We start from the raw sequence: 18,431 nt of genomic DNA on the forward strand, positions 1-18,431 counted from the left end.
TTTGTGTGTAATTTAATGTTATTATATATATTTTGTAAGTGTTCTGTTTATTGTATACTTGAATGGTAGCATGACTTATAAGAATTTAGTTTTATTTGAAACTACAAATCATTGGACTTAGGTAACACCTGTTTTACTGTGAAGAATTAACTAGAATTTTCTTTACCCCTTTTATTATTTTACATTCTTGATAAATTGATATTCCTTTTTAACATTGTAGTCTTTTCTTGAAATAAGAGTAATTAGTTGGCATTGTTATTGTTGAATCTCTAGGGCAATGCCTTTGGGTCAAGTTAACATTTTTCAGTTACATAATTCCTAGGGTGTTATTTCTGTAATATTAGTTTAACATTTTGTAAGCTGATTAGGTAGTGAGAGAGAAAGAGAATGTAGAAAAAGGTAGTAAAGAATAATAACTTAGACATTTTGAAAAATAAATTCAGAAAAGACCATCAAGGAAGTGTCAGCAAATCAACCATAAAAGAATTTTTCGGGTGGAAAAGGAATGTAAAAAGGTGAAGTAGCAAACTGAAATGTTAGTCCCTTGGTATCCTGGAACTTCAGGATCTGTGAAACTCACAATGCTGTTGGGCAGCAGATTCAGGAATAATAGTGTGTGCTAGGATTCGTAAAGACACAAATGTGATGTGACAAAGTAATGGGTTTTGTATAAGAAAATTACACATGAATGGAGATGTTGTTATAAATAACCATTGGATATTTAAAATTCATTATTTAATCTTTGCTTGTTCGTCACATGTAGCTAAAAGTGTACTGTCCTAATTTATTTTCCAGACCGAATCTTATTCAGAATCATTTGGCCTTGGTACTTTACACAATGATGTCTGTTGATATGTTCCCTGCTCTGTGTGAGGTCATTGTCTCAAGCTCGGCACACCTTTCAGTCAGGACAACAATTTTGCTGGGTAAGTATGAGTTGTTTATTAATATGTTTTAGGAGCTTATGGTACAGAAGGCTTATATAGTGTAGTCAAAAAGTAATATTTACATGTTCAGTGGTGAATTTGCTCATTAACACTTCATTGTTAATTCTCTTTCTTTCTTGATTTTCTGCAAGTCCAGTATTTTATTTTATTTTTCATAGATAATTATCTTTTTGCATGCTTTAAAACTTAACCAGTCATCCTCACGTAAATTATTTTAAAGTAGACGCTGAGTATTGTGAGTCCTTTCAGAAAATGTGAGTGTATGAAAAGCTGTAAACTATAACACTCTTGAGTGCCTACTCAGGGCAAGAGTAAGAAGAGTGGGGGAGAGAGATAAATATGTATATCACTGCCTACTTTATGTTACATTAAAGGCAAGCTTTGCACATTAGCCATATCGAATGGCTATTCTTCATTTTTCTGAAATGTGCAATTTGTATAAAATTTTAATTTGGGATTTCTCTTTTGCTGTCTGGTTGCCAGTACCGTTTATTTATTGGACTAATTATATGCCACTCATGTGAAAGATATCTCTTAGTGCACAAAACCAAGAGTATATATTTATGCAGACTGAGAAGATATTAATTCAAAAGTGGTTTGTAATCTCTGGTCCCAGCATTGATTCTTAGCCTACATTCTCTCTCTCTCTCTCTCTCTCTCTCTCTCTCTCTCTCTCTCTCTCTCTCTCTCTCTCATTTTATTTTAAATATACTAAACATTTTGAAATGTTATTGCTGTGCAAATGAAGTAAAATATAAATTACAGTATTAGGTATGTACACTAATGCAGACAAGAAATGTTGGAAATTGTGTTTGTTAGTGGTGGGTTTAGGGAACACCAGAAATGAAAGGGGAAAATTAACAAAAGCTAACACAATTCAGTGCTCGTAGAGACATAATGGCTGAAGCAAAATGATTTAGTCATTTGTATGGAGCATAAATGACTATAGTTATTGTAACCTAAGATGATATTTTCTGAAATCTGACGATAGTGAACGAAACACGACTTTCAGTAGAATCATAATGATTATTGCATAATGGTTATGCTATAAAACTTTTGATGATAGTTACTAACTGCTTAGGTATTATATTAAAGTCTGTTATGCTTAGACATTTTTATGAAGAAAAAATGTCAGGTATGTTATTATTTTAGGTAATAATTATTATTTTGGTAATAATTACTAACAACTGTAAAGTGTTGTAGTTACCTAACAAAAACATTTTCCTCCTGAAATGGAAAGTATTGCAATGGATTTTATTTTTTTATTTGCTTTTTATTTTTTACATTATCTATACAGTATAATGGGAAACAGAACTTTCCAAGATGATATTTCTTTTTGTGTGTTTAATATCCTTGAGTCTAATTCTGTTGGAAGAAACCATAGTAGTTTGTGTGTATGGTTGATGGTGGATTTCTTAAGTCACCACAACCTGTTGCTCATAGCATGTAGATTAAGCTTGCACACATGACTTTTGCCTTATAATTCTAATATATGATCTCTTTGTGTGATTGTAAATAATGTATAGTATTAATGTTTTCGGAGAATACGGTTTAAATTGAAGATGATATTTACTCCAACAGTAGTAAAGCTTGGCTCTTTTTATCCCAATTTTTGTTTTTGCACATTTTTCACTTTTGTGGTGATTTACACCTATAAGTGAGGTAAGAGTTTTCTTCCACTTTCAGGGGAACTTCTTCACCAAGCAAATCAGAACTTACCAGGAGAATGTGGATATCTTTCCCATTCGTTGCCTATTCTTTTGGAGCGATCTGCGGGTGAAGACCCTCTTCAGCGCATGCGAGCCACACAGTCTATAACTGCTCTCCTTGCCTTAGCAAGACTACGCCTCAGCACTCCGAAAAGACAAAACTCATTATATCTGTCTCACATCATCAGATGCTCTCCCAAGTCCAAAGAAAATCTTCCTAAAGTACATACTCCTTCCACAAGTTCAAAACTGAGTAAGGTTAGTATGGTATTATGATTTTGCCTTAAATCCTTATTAATCTGGAATCTTACGTAACGTGAATAGAATCTGACTAAGCAGATATATGTTAGACGTGAGGGAACTTCAAATCAACCACTAAATATTAGGACAAAATTGAAAAATGGGTAAAATGATGAATTTTATTTTATAAAAATGACATTCATAAGAGAAACCCAAAAACATACTAAAAGCACATATATGTACCAGTTAGAGGCATATTTAATTAAAGGTATTTCACTAAAAGTGTTGTCAGATTGAGTAAGTAAAATAAAAGATAAAATTACATGGAGGCTTAACTAACAAACACAACAGTGCATTACTACATGCATTTTGAAAACATTTTGAAATCACTATAATAGTAAACATGTTAAAAATGAATATGTGTTTTACTCTACCAGAATTTTTTGTAATATGTAATAAAAGAAAATTACTTGCATCTTTACTGCAGGAAAAGATTAAATTTCCAACGCGTACATATGTATGAGGTTGTAAAACTATACGTTCTACGTACATTTACGCATCATGAAAGAGTGTTGTGACAGTAAGTGTCTCAGCCTTGTAAGACAGAGAAAATTACTTAGAATTCATTTTGTATTTGTGAAGCAGTTCATTATTATAGCCCTTGAACATTCACAAGCATGAGAGAAAAAGGGGGAAAGTGCGAAAAATAGTAAAATCTTTTCTGGACCATTTTCAGTATGTTTTGTAACCTTGCAGTAATGCATAAGCAGCTTTGAAACACTTGTATAGATGCTCTATAAGCTGGGCCTAGCCAAGGCTTTATGGATGTAACTAAACATAGGTTAGTCTAGTATAGGCAAATTATTTTAGTATAAAACAGAAAATTTTGGATATTTGTTTTTCAAGAGCTTTCTCCCCCAATAAGTTCTGCAGTGAGAAATAATTGTAGGATACTGTATTGTTTTTGTATTGGAATAATTTTCTTGAATTTTGCCTCAGATTGCATTTTTTTATATAACTATCATTGTATTATACTAATTTTCTTGAATTGTTGTTGATTGCTGTCAGAACCTGTTCTCTTGATTTATGGTTTACATTTTTTTCAGTGGCTTGGGAAAGATCACGATGATTTGATTCATCAGACACTGAAAGATTCTGACGTACTGGTGTCTGGTTTAGATCCTGAGTTTTGGAAATGGGATCTTATTATTCCCATACTTAAGGTAAGACCATTAATAGTATATGATATAAACTGAATTAGTTTTGGTTTGTATTTAGTAAATAGATAACACACCAGTGTCTTACTTTTATCGCTTTTGAGTAAAGAAGGAATCAAGTCTGGGAAGAAATGAGCAAATGTGAATCAGACCCGCAAGTAAAATTGTACCTTATTAGTGATTAAAGCAAATGGCTTATTTTTAACATGTCACTAATAGTAAGTCAAGATAAAAGTCTTGTTTGTATGTAGTTTGAAGTAGGATATCAAATATAGTGGCCTGTTATTGCTTTAAGAATTAACATGGAAAGTTGTATAGTGAGACCAAGTTGTTATGTAGGAGCCAAGATGTAGATATTATGAATTAAAATTATTTGATTGACAAATAGTAATATGAAATCATTACCACTAAATGAATCACATGGGCTTTGGTTTTTCTCAAGGCAGTGTCTATTGTGTGAATGTACACAACATATGCTAAGTAGATGGGGAATATGTACTATGAGAACATTATTTTATTGAGGGGAAACATTTTTTGAATGGAAGCATTAGTATTTTATAGATATAGGATGTTATTTTTATTTTATTTGTGACAGGGTAGTATAGTTTGTAGATATCAAGTTGGTTAATTTTATATTTTTCTCCAACAGTGGCCAAGTGAATCGGTGCAAAAACTGGAGGAGAGCAATTACAAGTTGTTTATAAGACGGCTTCTGCATTTTTACAAACCCAGTGCAGGCCTTTTTGCAAATATTGACGTTACTCATGACTTTGCTCAAGTATATGCTCAGGCCCTTTTATACTTTTGTGATTTCTTATTGAGTGGTTCTGAGGTAAGCTGTTCACTTTTATTTAAACTGTTGTTTCATCAGAATTTTATGCCTCATATTTATGTATTTGCCACTGAAGAACATTTTGCTTGTAGGGGTCACAGCATACAGAATGGCATACTGTAGGTAATATGAAAGGTTATCTGCAGTGCCCTTCATCCCCCAGCTCTAGTGCATTTTGCCTTGTACTTTTCATATGTTCATTTGATCTCATCCTGTTTAACTTTACCTTGCTCCTGTTTTAAACAGTTATTTGGGGAAGCTCTGTGAGAGCCTAGAAAAGTGACTCGGTGGTAGCATTAAAATGATTTTTAATTGTTAATAAACAATATTTTTTATTTTTCCTGCTAAGCATACAGTACATTTAACCGAACACCTTGGAAAGACCTGCTCTACATTAATGCAAATAATACAGTACATATTTAATTAATATTTATGAATAGCAGAGGTACATCACATTTTATAGGTTTGAAAATTATCAAGAAGTTTTTGCTGTAAAGACATTTTTGTGTACTGTGTTCGGGAACAGATACCAAATATAAATAAATGGTGATTTGTGTAAGATACTTTTATAGTAAAATAAGCTGTAACTCTCTCCAAAAATATCTTGTTGTTCCATCTAAAAAATACTCTTGCAATAAAGTGGATTTGTTATATACAGGAAGGAGAGGCTTATAATTCATGGTGCAATGCCTAAGGGCAAAACTACATTTAATCGAAGTTGTCAAAATACTTGATATGTGTTTGCAATTTGTCATACATGTAGCTCATGTTTTAAAGACATTTTCGAAAATTTGTAAGTTTGCTTGAACTGAAATATTGTTAATATCTTTTTTTATATGTATTTATGTATAGTATAAATATTTTATTTTCTTTGACATTCCTCAGAATAGAGCTAAAAGTGCTTAGAATAATGGAGCGCAATTTGAGACATTCAGTGTTGATGATGAAAATTTTGTTTCTGAAATATGTAGTGTGGTGAAACTTATCCCTTAAAATTGATGTGTACATACCTCCTTATTACAACTGCTTTAATGCCCCATATGATGCATTATTAGCCAAGAGTTGAGACTTTAGTTAATCTCATGTCTTTGTCCCAGATTTATCTTCACTAGATGGAGCCATTACTTAATTACTACTTCTGAAATCTTACTTTTTCCATTCCTTCCGTATGATGCCAGCATTTCAATGCCCTTCTTACCATTACCTTCTCTTGCAAGTTTGCATTTCTTGTCATTGGTTTTGATATTTTCCTGCCTGAATTCCTGTTAGGTCTAGGTCTTCATCTGTCCCCTTTTCCCATGATTTCTTGCACCTTCCTACATGTCCTCTTCCTGCTCCTTCTATATCTAAGGTTTTATGACCAACTGTTCTTCATTCAATGCCATTGAATGTCCAAACAATTACAAATGTCACAAATTGACCTGCTTCCATGACTTTGTTGGGGTTACTACAGGTCTTTGTCCTGCTGCCTTCCTATCCACTGCTTTTCTGATCATCGTTCCTTATCCCTTTTGTTCACATACCCAGGCCATCTCTTTTTTTTTTTTTTTTTTTTTTTTTTTTCCGCTTTTTTATCCCACATCTCTCCTCTAATTCCTCATTAGTTATACAATCTTCCTACTGTACTCCAGTAACACCTTTTCAAAATCTCCATTTTCTGTGTCAGTGCTTAGGTTTCTTCTTCAAAATCTCCTCCACTTTCCTTTTTAGTGCCATGTTTCTACCTTAGAGAGTAGTACGTACACTCATTGTATTCAAAACCTGTGTATGTAGATGTCAGCCCTATGAGTTAATATCTAATACTTGATGCCATGTTAAACTAACAGTAATAATCTCGCAGTTTGTTTGTTAAACTAACAGTGATAATCTTCTGGTTTGCTTCAGTTTTTCACTGTTAAATAATACCCACTCCTGGCCATCTCATGTCAAATGAGGTTGGCATTTTACCTTACCCAGGTTTGCCTGGTAGCCAGCACTATTTGGCATTTATAGAAATCGGATAGTGAAGGGTCCTTTATGTGAGAATCTTCACTACTGGATAATAAATTCTTAATCTTTGTAGCAGTTATTGTATGGAAATTTTACTCTAAAAACTACTGTACAATACATCCTTTTTGTAAAAACTTGTGTATTGTTTTCAGGATGACTGCTCCAAGTACTTAGAGGAACTCCTGGTTGATGTTACTAGGAATTTGGGATATGTGGTGTGTGAGCGACCAACCCACGATGCAGTTTTATCCCCATCCCACCTTAATACCACGACTTCTCAGCACTACTTTTTATTGCTAGGAAGACTTTCTCATACTCAGAAGGGATATGATATGCTCCTTAGAGCAGGCATCTTTCAACAGTAAGATTGTTGATGGTTATTGATTTAAGTATATTTCCATATTACTTAATGACTTATTTTTACACTGGATGAGAACATTGAATATGATAACTGTTGCAAACTATCGAGAAGGTTGTCACCTTTGTGGCAGTTGCAAGAACATTCTTATTATTTTGGAAAGTATTGTGGGTTATTATTATTTAGGAAAGTACTGTGGTATCTTGAAAAGGAACATACAACAAATGAATCTGTAATAGTCATTAGACAGTTCTTGCAAGACAAAAGGCACTGTAGTTTTAGGTCAAGACCTTTGGTTGTCATCTCCCCAAACTGGATCATTCAAACGGTAATGTCAGTCCTTAACAGAAGTCCTTCAAAGAAATTTTTTAAGAGCTTTTGAACATTTTCTGTTTATCCAAATAAATTTCTAAGAAATAGAATTGTTTTGTAATTAAGAGTCAAAAACAAATCCTTTTTGGCCTAGCTTGTTAGATTTAGGGACTTCATCTCATTTTTCTATTTAAATTTTTTTTATAAAAATATTCCCTTCAAGTGAAACATATACCATTATAGATGTAACTCATAGTATCTACTTTCTACCCAGTGTGTGTATGGATGTAATCCTACTTGCCTTGTTTTGAAATGTGAGTGTGGAAGTGAGTATCGGCAGTCCCTGGTTAATGGTAGGGGTTCTGTTCCCGGCTGAGCGCCAATAACTGAAAAACCGGATAATCACAGTAATTATGGTAATAAATGGCATTTACGATGCTGTAAGTGCTGATCGGTGCCGATAAGTTGCTTACCGACACTGGTAAACCACTTATCGGCGCTGAAAATCGCTTACTGACGCTGATAAACTGCCTACCGATGCTGATAAACCTTCTACCGGTGCCAAAAATCGCTTACCAGCGCTGAACATCTGGTTAACAATGTCTTCAGCCAAGCGCCATAAGACTGAAACATCGTTAACCTATGCCGACGATAAGTGGGGATTACCTGTAGTAGACTGTTTGAAGTTCAGTTAGTAGGTTAATAGGTCTCAAGTTACTGCCTTATGCAAAAGAAACTGAAATTGTGAAGTAATTATGGTTGAAAAATTACTTTGTAATCATTCCTATCACCCCTTTTTGATTGTGTGTTTTGTAGTGGTTAGACTGTCATATATTTGCTGCAACCTGTCATTTTATGCATAGCATTTATCTTTTTAAGTTACCATAGGTGAGTGAGTAACCTAGAAACTTTGAGGCTGTTTTCATCACCTGTTACAAGTAAACAACAGTGATCATAATTTTGTCTTCTCATGTTCAAAAATCTGTATTTCGGTGCTGAATAAGAAGTAAAAAATATCTTACGAGGAAGGCATATTGTCTAACTAACATTTTTTAGTGTCCAGCTACATTTGATTGATTAAATTTGAATATTGTGTTGTAATGTGATATTTTTAATTAATTTCATTAATAAATTTTTACAGGTTGTTGGAGATTGTCAGTATATCAAACAGTGACATGTATGCTAAGCTTATTTGCACATGTCTTGATTATTCAATAGATGGAGTAAATAGGTAGGTTTCTAATTTTTAAATCCATTTCATACATTTTGTGTTTGATATTGTAATGTATAAGTAGATAGATGTAGTTGATTGTTTGGAAAATGTAGATGGAGAAACAAAGCTTAATTATTGAAAATCTTAATACATATACTTTTTTATCACTCATTAATTTAACCATACCACACATGTTTATATATATATATAGCGGGAAACAATCTTTTAGTTTATTGATTTGTGTTACTATTATTTTTATTTGACTATAATACATGTAATGGAAATATTTATAGAAGAATAGAAACATGTTAGGTATTTGATATTACATAGTGTATATCAAGACAGTTAAAATGCCTTAAATTTTCATTTCAGATCAATATTTAGCAAAATTTTGACCGGATGTCAGGAATCTGCTCGAATGTATGCCACACAATTTCTTAGAACGCTGGTTCGTGTGGGTGCTGATAATTTTGCCAGTTGGGGCATAGAGCTTCTAGTAGGTCAGCTGAATGATGAGAGCCGTTTGGTTGCTCTATCTGCTCTCGATGTCCTAGATGAAGCCTGTGATGAAGAGGTACGTATTATTTGTATGTAAATGAAACCCATAATTATGTGTTGTTGAAATATCTGTTGTGTGTGGTTTGTTTTTATACAAGAATTTATTTTGATAAATGTAATTTTGATGCTTTTGACTCTCCGGTATGATTTTGACTTTTATGGTATAATTTCTTGGACATAACTAATGATACCTTCATGTTTTTAATAGAGAACCTTATTTTTTTCATGAAATCTTGTTTTTTATTGCTTAGTTATTGATTGAGTTGTAAATTATTATAATGTTAACACATGAAATTTAAAGATATACCATACTTGAAGGGCTGATATAAAATTTTATTAAAATGACATGAAGTAAGTACTTCACTGAGAACACTATAAGAAACAAAGGTACTGGATATCCTAATGTACAGTGGGGAGGTAATGGTGTCAAAATAATAAATGAAAATTAGGAGGCTGTGGGAAAGTGGTTTAAAGCCATTGCTGTTACACTTAGGGGGATGCGTGAAGGCTTCTTTCTTAATTGGGAAAACTAGAGGAAGGTAAGATAAAGAAGTTAGGCAGCTAAGTACAAAGAGACCAAGGTAATACATATAAGGTAAAAGACAGAAATAATGCAGCTTGTGGCTGACGGAATGCTGCAAAAAACCTTTATTAATGTGTATGGTTTGCTAGATACCACACACTTGAATGGTACACTCGTACGGAAATACTGGTGTTGAAAATAAAATAGGTCATCCCTTCCATAATGAATCAAGAAGTCACAGTCAATGTAAAGTAGAAGAAACTAGAGCAAAAACTTGCTCAAGACGTAACGTCACAACACACATAGAATATTTTTCTTGCCAGTATAGTATATAAATTTAAAACTTCTTATAGTTACATTACTTATTGGCAATACTGTGCATATATATAGGTTATGTATGAGTGGCATGTTTAAGACGCTTTCAAAAATTTTCAAGACTTTAAGTATTGATAATTTTCCGTATTTGTTTGTTGTATTTTATCGTTAATTTTTTCATTATTAATTATTCACACATGGTCTATATACAGCTGAGTCTATGCAGGATACATGAATATGTGATGTGTATTCTCTTTTTAAATGTAATCCAAGTCTTTCTCTTGGTACAGATACCACCTCCAAAATTCCAGATTAAAACCATATTTCTTCCTTTTAAGGTTACTTTACCTTGTAAGGTTTCTAGTACTTTACCTTATACTTTTTATTCCCTTTTATTTTCATGATCCCCCCTGCTGCCTGTTTTCATGATCAAATTATCATGCACAGTAGGCATGCATCATTGTATTAAATCTCAGTGATACGTATAAGTCATTCTCATCTAAATTTCTGCAATTTCTAACAGGAATATTTAGAATCAGTCTTGAACTCTCCCCCTTCTGTTCTTCACCTGGGAGATCGAGGTCAGTTGCTAATGGCAAAACTTGTGTCTTCTCCTAGAGGCTTTAGAGCATACCATGAAGCCAATTTCATCAGTACATTGCTGGACAAATGGGCAACAACTTACAATTACAAGTGAGTTTAGAAGGTATTTTTTATGATGTAATATTTAGTTAATTTTTCGTTTCTTCGTAGATATTGGTTCCTTAATCATTTTTATATACCTACACAAATTTTAATTTTTAGTAGTGTTATGTTACACATTGTTAAAATTATCACTAAAATTCTCTTGACAAGTTCTTGGTTGTTTAATGAACATACTTTTTGAATATCAGATTTCTTTAGTGACCTCGATGTTTTTTCTTTTAAGTCTGCTTGTTGTTTATAAGCCCATAGACTCAAAAGAGCCATTAAAAAAGCTAATTAGGGTATACAGGCAGTTCCCGGGTTACGGCTGTCTCAGCCTACAGCGAATCCGTACTTCTGGCGCTTTTTCAAATTTATTCATAAAAAAATTAGGCACTGTAACAGTGCTGTACTTGGATTGCTGCGCTGTAATGGTGCCAAAATCTGGATTACGGTCTCTTAAGTGCCATAACTCGCCGGCGCTATCAATTTTTGTTATGATATCTGTGTTACACCGATTTCAGACTTACGACAGGCCACTGGAACAGAACCCCCCACCATAACCTGGTGACTGCCTACTTGGATTTTTTCTAATAGTTTGGCATATTAGTCATGCATATCCTTTTGGCCTGGTGTTGAGAGAAAGGGTGACTAATATGCTTTAATGATAAAAATGACCAATCTCACTAGGAAGGTAGATTTTGTATCCTTGACTGAGATAGTCACTTATAGTAGCCCATAAATATTACTGATTTTGTCTCATGTTTTGAAAATAGGAAGTCAAAATTTTTAGTAATATATTAACAGCCAGCTGCTAATCTGGACAATTGTACAATGTAGTGATTTTTCTATATTCATATGAATTACATACCAACAAACCTTATTTTTGCCAAATGTGTTATTTCAAGAGCCATTTTGCATAGTGGACGTTAAATGCTAGACCTCCACCACAAAGAGAAACCCATTCTTACCTCCTGAATTGTTTCATTTCTGGATTTGGTTTTGTTATTTTTTTTTATGGCAACCCAACTGTCATAATTAGCCTTAATTTGCAGCATCAGATTCCCCAGAAATTTAAAGTCTGAGGTCTTGATGATAATGAAGAATTAGTGGAATATCTACTACGTTGGTGACCAGTCATCAGTAGGAAAAATGACCAACCTTGTTCTTTTGAGTGCCTGGTTGTTAACAGCAGCAACAAGATTTTCCCCTTGTTTGCTGTGGCACTTTTGATAAGCCAGCTCTTATTTTTAATGATTTTCTTCTATTGTGGGTTATCATTGTCTAATTGCCAGTTTCAAGGTGTATCTTTTCGTTATCCTGCAAGTTTTCCATTTTATTGAATTGCACTGTGATTTTGAAATCTGCTAGACCTGTCCAGACTGCTGTAGTTGGGGAGCAGTCTTTTTGGTTTCTTTATTGTTAATTTGTACCATGAAACATTAAAAGTTTTGACATAAAAACAAAATTTTTAACAAAAACTTCATCAATCTAAATGAAGTGTCCTCCCAGGCACCTCGTTCAGGCTGTTACAGCATCTTGCAAAGAGTGAGGCTGGCAATTCCTGCCTACTGATGGGTTGCTAATGTGCATGTACAGTAATCATTCAGTAGGAGGTTTTCTAGTTATTCTCCTTATGTTTGCAAGACTTAAGAAGTTACATCTCATGGGGATTTGATAAGCTACTGCTTAATTAAACCTCATTAAAATATAACATACTGAAAAAGTATTGGTTCTGAAAATCTCATTGGAAATAAGACCAATTGCATATTGTTGTCAAATATTTTTTTGTGTTCTGAGTATGTCATCTAAATATTGTTTAATATCCTAATCCTTTATATTTTTGTCCAATACAGATATGTCCGGTTAATGCAAACTGCCCTAGCTGATTCACTGACTCAGCACCAGAGAGGAGAAGATGGTGCTTATGGAAGGCGTTCTTGCAGTAAACATGTTGTTCATGATGTGTTCCTCTTGCCTCATCTTTATGGTTCTTTGACCCAACATAAGGAAGGCTTTTCAGTCTTGATGCAGCATGATGCTGTCAAGAACATGGTTCAGGTAAACTAATAGTTCTTTGTTTCCATATATATGATGCCATATACTGTATTTCCTGCAAGAAAAGACATTCCAGCCTTGAAGACACACCCCTATTTTAACCAGCAAAAAAGAGAAAAGAAAGAAATATAAAAGTTGGAAACACTCAAGAGCTGATAGCTTTGTTTTGGTTGATGCTGTTGTAGTGCATTGGCGTGACTTTGGCTAGTATAGCACATGGATTATTGCAGTTTTTCCAGTTCATTTATTTCAAGAATACCTAGTTTTATGTTTGTCAGCTTCTTTGATTTTGATATTAAGCAAGCTTTTATGAAGATTGACATGCCAGCAAACTGAAAAACTTGAACAGATTATGAAGTAATGTATACTGCAGCTGCGCAACCACTTTTAGTCAGAAATTTTCTTGACCAACAGTGTTTTTGTGTGTGCAAATAGAAGGAGCACAGCTGTTGCAATGCTATAAGATTTTGATAGTATTGGATGTAGGCTTACACAGCAGTTTGTTAAATCTCAGGTAAAGGAAAACTACACACTGTAATGATAAGTACTAGAAATACAGAATAGCATTTTATTGCTTAGTTACATTTTGTTAAAACTGGCATGTACTTGTCACCTAAATGGAATAGAGTAAAATAGAGTAAAGATTAAAATCTTCAGAATACAGATACTACAAATAAGAAAAAATCCTAATCGTCAAAGCATGAAAATATTTTACACAACGTTACTAAGTATAAAAAAGTCAAGAGTGAGTTTCTGAAAAAGCAACATGTTACAAAATTCCAAGTTCAATTACAATAGTCTTCCTCTAGTATGATTTACTGGTCAAAATCACTTTAACATACTGCGATTTTACTTTTATCAGTTAATAATGTTCACTGCAGTTTTAATTTTATCAGTTAATCATGTTCCCTTAAAGTCAGGGATGTTTGAAAAGAGCAAAATTACTGGTGATATTGATATACAACAGTTAGTTACCACTTGTTCATTAACTCGCAAGGAATCTTTGTGAATACAGTATATATATCTTTTCGTTTTCATGATACTATTGTTTATTTACAATGTTACCTAAGAATAATTTATGCACTTCATTCAGAGGTCATATACAGGAGTTCTGATTACTTTCCAACAAAGATAACCTTCCTTCGAAGTTAGGATAGGTAGATGAAAAATGCAAGCTTCAGCTTCTTGGATATACTGTACAGTAAATTTCTGAGACTTATTTTAGGAAAAAAGAAAAAAAGTTTCTTTGATGCTGGGAAATATGGTATATGTAGATACTTTAACCCGTAAGGGATGGGCTAATTATATATCATGTGTTAGCATTGTGAATGCAAAATTGGAATTACAAATTGTTTATTGTGTTAGCATTGTGAATGCAGCATTGTGAATGCAGAATTGGAATTACGAATTGTATAATAAAGAATGTAAAAGTAGATCATCAATTTTAAGTAATGTAAATATTTTACATTTCTTTTCAGATTGCTAAAAATGCTAATGTCTCCACTTCACAAGACATATTTGAACTCAAAGTAGCAATTTGGGCTATGGGCCATATTGGGTTGAGCAGCGATGGAGCGGGATTCCTCAGTTGTGAGGGTGTGCTTCCAGCACTTACTCATTTGGCCTCTACCTGTCCTGTTTATTCGGTCCGAGGTACTTGTTTTCATGCTCTTTGCCTGATAGCAACAACTAAGGATGGAGCAAATTTACTCAGGAAATTTGGTAAGATTTTTTGAATGTCATTAAAAAATTTGTTGGTCTGCATATTTATTTCATTTATTCTTTGGCTACAAGTAGGTTTGGAGTAGATTTCTCTGTAAACTTCCCATGATTCATTTACTGTACACTTTGTTTCCTCTTTTATCGTGACTTTCAAACAAGGTACATGTAGAGTGAATTACTCCTTAACCCATAAACTGCTAAAAGATTATTGTATAGGAAAGCAAAGGCCATTGCTCACAGATACACCTAAAAAATTAACTGCATGAAAAAAGTTAGTTTATTCATGTACCTAAGCAAACCCCCCATATAGTATATTTTATGCTTTCATCCTCTGAAGGCAGAAAGTAAACCCTTTAAGATTTACCCGAATTATTTACTGCTTGTCATTAATCATTACTTAGTGAGGGTGATCTGTTGTAGAGACAGTTTAAAGCTAGTATATCACTTTGTCGCTCTCTGCCATTAACAGCTGCAATTTTGTTTCAGAGTAAACCCATTAGTACTTATAATTAGACAGTAATGCTAAAATATTATTTATTGAGTACTGAATCATCATCATCATTATCATTATTATTATTATTATTAGAGGTAGTCCCCTGTTTACGACGGTGGTTCCGTTCCTATGCCATGTCATAAGCTGAAAATCATTGTGAGCCGAGACATCATCGAAAATCATTAGAAAACCTTACTTTTAATCCTTTGGGTGTCTTGAAAATGATGTAACCTGCATTTTTATTAAGTTTTCATTGAAAACCATCCAATTTTGATTATTCTGCCGTTTTGGAGCCATATTTCTTTCATCGGATTGACGTTGTAAACGTCATAACCCCGGAACATACATCATAAACTAGGAAAAATTTATGATGAATACATTTGAAAAGCGTCATAAGCTTGGAACAGCGTAAGCTGAACCCGTCATAACCCGGGGACTGCCTGTATTGTTATTATTATTATTATTATTATTATTATTATTATTATTATTATTATTATTATTATTATTATTATTATTATTATTATTATTATTATTATTATTATTATTATCATTATTATTTTGCAGGGTGGGATAGTGTACGACGCCACCATCATGAACGGTGGCAGTTTCTGGAAGAAAATTTCGATGGACTTCATGCTCCCACTTGCGGCCATGCAGATGAGAATTATATCAACGTCAGAGGTCACCAAATGTCGGAGAGTGACTTCGATGATTTGGAAGTATCAAAGTAAGACTTTGTGATCTAAAATGTGTTCTGAATTTGAAAAATACTTTTACAGTATTTTATTCATAGTGAGACAACTTTGTGATCTAAAATGTGTTCTGACTTTGAAAAATACTTTTACAGTATTTTATTCAAAGTAAGACTTTATGATCTAAAATGTGTTCTGACTTTGAAAAATACTTTTTCAGTCTTTTATTCAAAGTAAGACTGACTTTATGATCTAAAATGTGTTCTGACTTTGAAAAATATACTTTTATTCAAAGTCTTTTATCTAAAATGTGTTCTGAAAAAATACTTTTTCAGTCTTTTATTCAAAGTAAGACTGACTTTATGATCTAAAATGTGTTCTGACTTTGAAAAATACTTTTTCAGTCTTTTAATCAAAGTAAGACTTTATGATCTAAAATGTGTTCTGACTTTGAAAAGTACTTTTACAGTATTTTATTATTTTTTTACCTCTCCCAATTTACAAAGATTGCATTGAAAGTTCTAGCTGAAATTTGATTCATTGTTGTAGCGTATTCAGATAGTTTCATAGTGTCTAGTTTCTGAACATCAGGTAAGTGTTTTATTATAGCACAGTAATATTGTAAATAGTGTAGCCAGCTGTAAAATACTTTTGTATCTCAGAACCCTTATAAGTGACTAAGTTCGAAGTCTTGAAAATCCTAAGGTGTGAAGTAATTGAAAGTGTAATTTAACATGCCAACACCAAAAAATTGGCTATATAGTAAAAGTGAGCTTGCCAAGTTTTTGGCAATGTAAAAGATATGTAATTTTTGCTACTCTTATCATTAGAAATTAGGAATAAGATGCATCAGCAGAGCAACTATTGATTCCTCTCAAGGAATGACCTGATCAAATAAACTTTCCCCTTTAAGCATAAAATAAATTTCTTTCAAGGATTATGCTGATTTTCTGTCCCTATTCATGTATATCATGTGCATATTTGCTAAAACTTTAAATGCAGTGTCATAAGGGAAACTATAGTACACACAGTTTTATATTCTTTTTCCCTAGGATGAAATATGTCTGTTGATTTTTGTCATTTGTCATTCTCTTATCTAGATTGGAAAACTATCTTGGTACCACTAAGGTAGTGGATACAGCTTTTTTTTTTTTTTTTTGAAAGCATCAACATCTACATAGGGCTTTGATGCCCTGTTTTTTTTTTTTATTTCCTCTACTGCCATCTGCAGAACAGTTTCCTTGGTTGTGTTATGTGTATTGATGTCCAAGTTTAAGATAGTCTGTAATAGATTTTAAAGTCTATAATACATTTTAAAGTGCCTTTTAGTATTGCATAAAATTTTCCAACTCGGCTACTGTTAATGCATACAAGTATGTTCATCTTTAGTAGATTTGTTAAGCATCATTTACTTTTATATTACTTTACTTCTCTTTGGTATGTTTTACATTATTTTTATATTACATAGAACCATTTTATCTGTTGAAGCTTGCTGTGTAAGTAAGCCTTTTTAGAGTGAATGAATACCTACATAAAATGGTAATAATTGTGCTCAAGTAGTTAAAACTAAGAGTTCTTTCATTGGTTATACTTTTGCAAACTTTACAGAGGTTTCTATGTGGGTGATGACTCAGATGATGGCAGTGATGGTGGATCATTGCTGGTAGAGGGCATTGGATTAGATGATCCTTATCCAACTTCAGGGAAAAGTCAGGTTTGTAATCTTTATCACTTCAAACTAGAGTCTGTATGATTTAGATAGCTGAATTTTTTTTAGTTACATGGCAGGTTGAAACCAGAATTCTTGTTAGGAATATTATTCATATATATATTTTTTATCTGGATACATCAAAGACACATGGATAACATCATACATTACCCGTAGTCAGTTTAACATGAGTTTGAGACAAGCATAGCCAACCTTACAGTATGCTGTAATTCTCTCAAAGTTGACTGCATTTTATTTCTGCAGACATTACCTCATAAATCAAAGCCTTCACCTGCAATGGGCCATCAACGAAGTTTGTCAGATTGCCAGCCAGTTATGGAGGAACAAACCACCTGTGATGCTCCATCTTTGATACCTTCTCATGATGATCTTACCATTGGGAAAAGGTCATCATTAAGGTTTACTAAACTGTTATCAAGCATACGAAGAAAGTAAGGGATCTCTTTTTTTTCTTTTTCCTTGTCATAACTATTATTAAAAGTCATTTAGTAACTGTAAGTTAAATATCATAAAAACTTACGATGTGAAATGTAGTTTATGGGTAAATTTCTAATTAGTGTTGAAATAACTAGTGTTCATGACAAAGTGTAAGCCATTGTTTTTACAGATAGTTGAATTTATCAGTTTTGATGGGTTGAATAATTTTCCAATTTCATCAGTTGTATTACACTACCCAGCACTAGTAGTCTCTTACTTCTTTTATTTTTAGATGATGGTAGGTTTTTGTGTCCATTGTCATTGGTGCTTGAGTGCTCATGTGTTGAAAAATAATGCAATAATGCTTTAGGTTTTTTTATTTGTATTGTTTTTATCTTTACTTAGAATTTTGTTCTCGCTATT

General features: G+C 33.0%; 1 protein-coding gene and 1 long non-coding RNA gene across 2 annotated transcripts in view; one reads left to right on the plus strand and one right to left on the minus strand.

Moving 5' to 3' along the window:
- Positions 1 to 18,431, plus strand: part of rictor (rapamycin-insensitive companion of Tor) — a 51,466-nt gene that overhangs the window by 13,125 nt on the left and 19,910 nt on the right. Inside the window, exons 8-20 of the mRNA XM_067123562.1 lie at positions 796 to 926; positions 2,634 to 2,914; positions 4,003 to 4,119; positions 4,763 to 4,945; positions 7,087 to 7,295; positions 8,746 to 8,835; positions 9,190 to 9,391; positions 10,737 to 10,906; positions 12,754 to 12,958; positions 14,434 to 14,677; positions 15,735 to 15,897; positions 17,471 to 17,576; positions 17,835 to 18,022. Coding sequence (XP_066979663.1) covers positions 796 to 926; positions 2,634 to 2,914; positions 4,003 to 4,119; positions 4,763 to 4,945; positions 7,087 to 7,295; positions 8,746 to 8,835; positions 9,190 to 9,391; positions 10,737 to 10,906; positions 12,754 to 12,958; positions 14,434 to 14,677; positions 15,735 to 15,897; positions 17,471 to 17,576; positions 17,835 to 18,022 — 2,289 coding nt within the window. The remainder of the gene's footprint in view (positions 1 to 795; positions 927 to 2,633; positions 2,915 to 4,002; positions 4,120 to 4,762; positions 4,946 to 7,086; positions 7,296 to 8,745; positions 8,836 to 9,189; positions 9,392 to 10,736; positions 10,907 to 12,753; positions 12,959 to 14,433; positions 14,678 to 15,734; positions 15,898 to 17,470; positions 17,577 to 17,834; positions 18,023 to 18,431) is intronic.
- LOC136850018 (uncharacterized) overlaps positions 8,829 to 18,431 on the minus strand; it is a 53,310-nt gene continuing 43,707 nt past the window's right edge. The window contains exon 4 of the long non-coding RNA XR_010856514.1: positions 8,829 to 9,378. This is a non-coding gene — a long non-coding RNA (uncharacterized lncRNA). The remainder of the gene's footprint in view (positions 9,379 to 18,431) is intronic.

Source organism: Macrobrachium rosenbergii, chromosome 21, assembly GCF_040412425.1.
Source record: "Macrobrachium rosenbergii isolate ZJJX-2024 chromosome 21, ASM4041242v1, whole genome shotgun sequence".
Taxonomy (NCBI): domain Eukaryota; kingdom Metazoa; phylum Arthropoda; class Malacostraca; order Decapoda; family Palaemonidae; genus Macrobrachium; species Macrobrachium rosenbergii.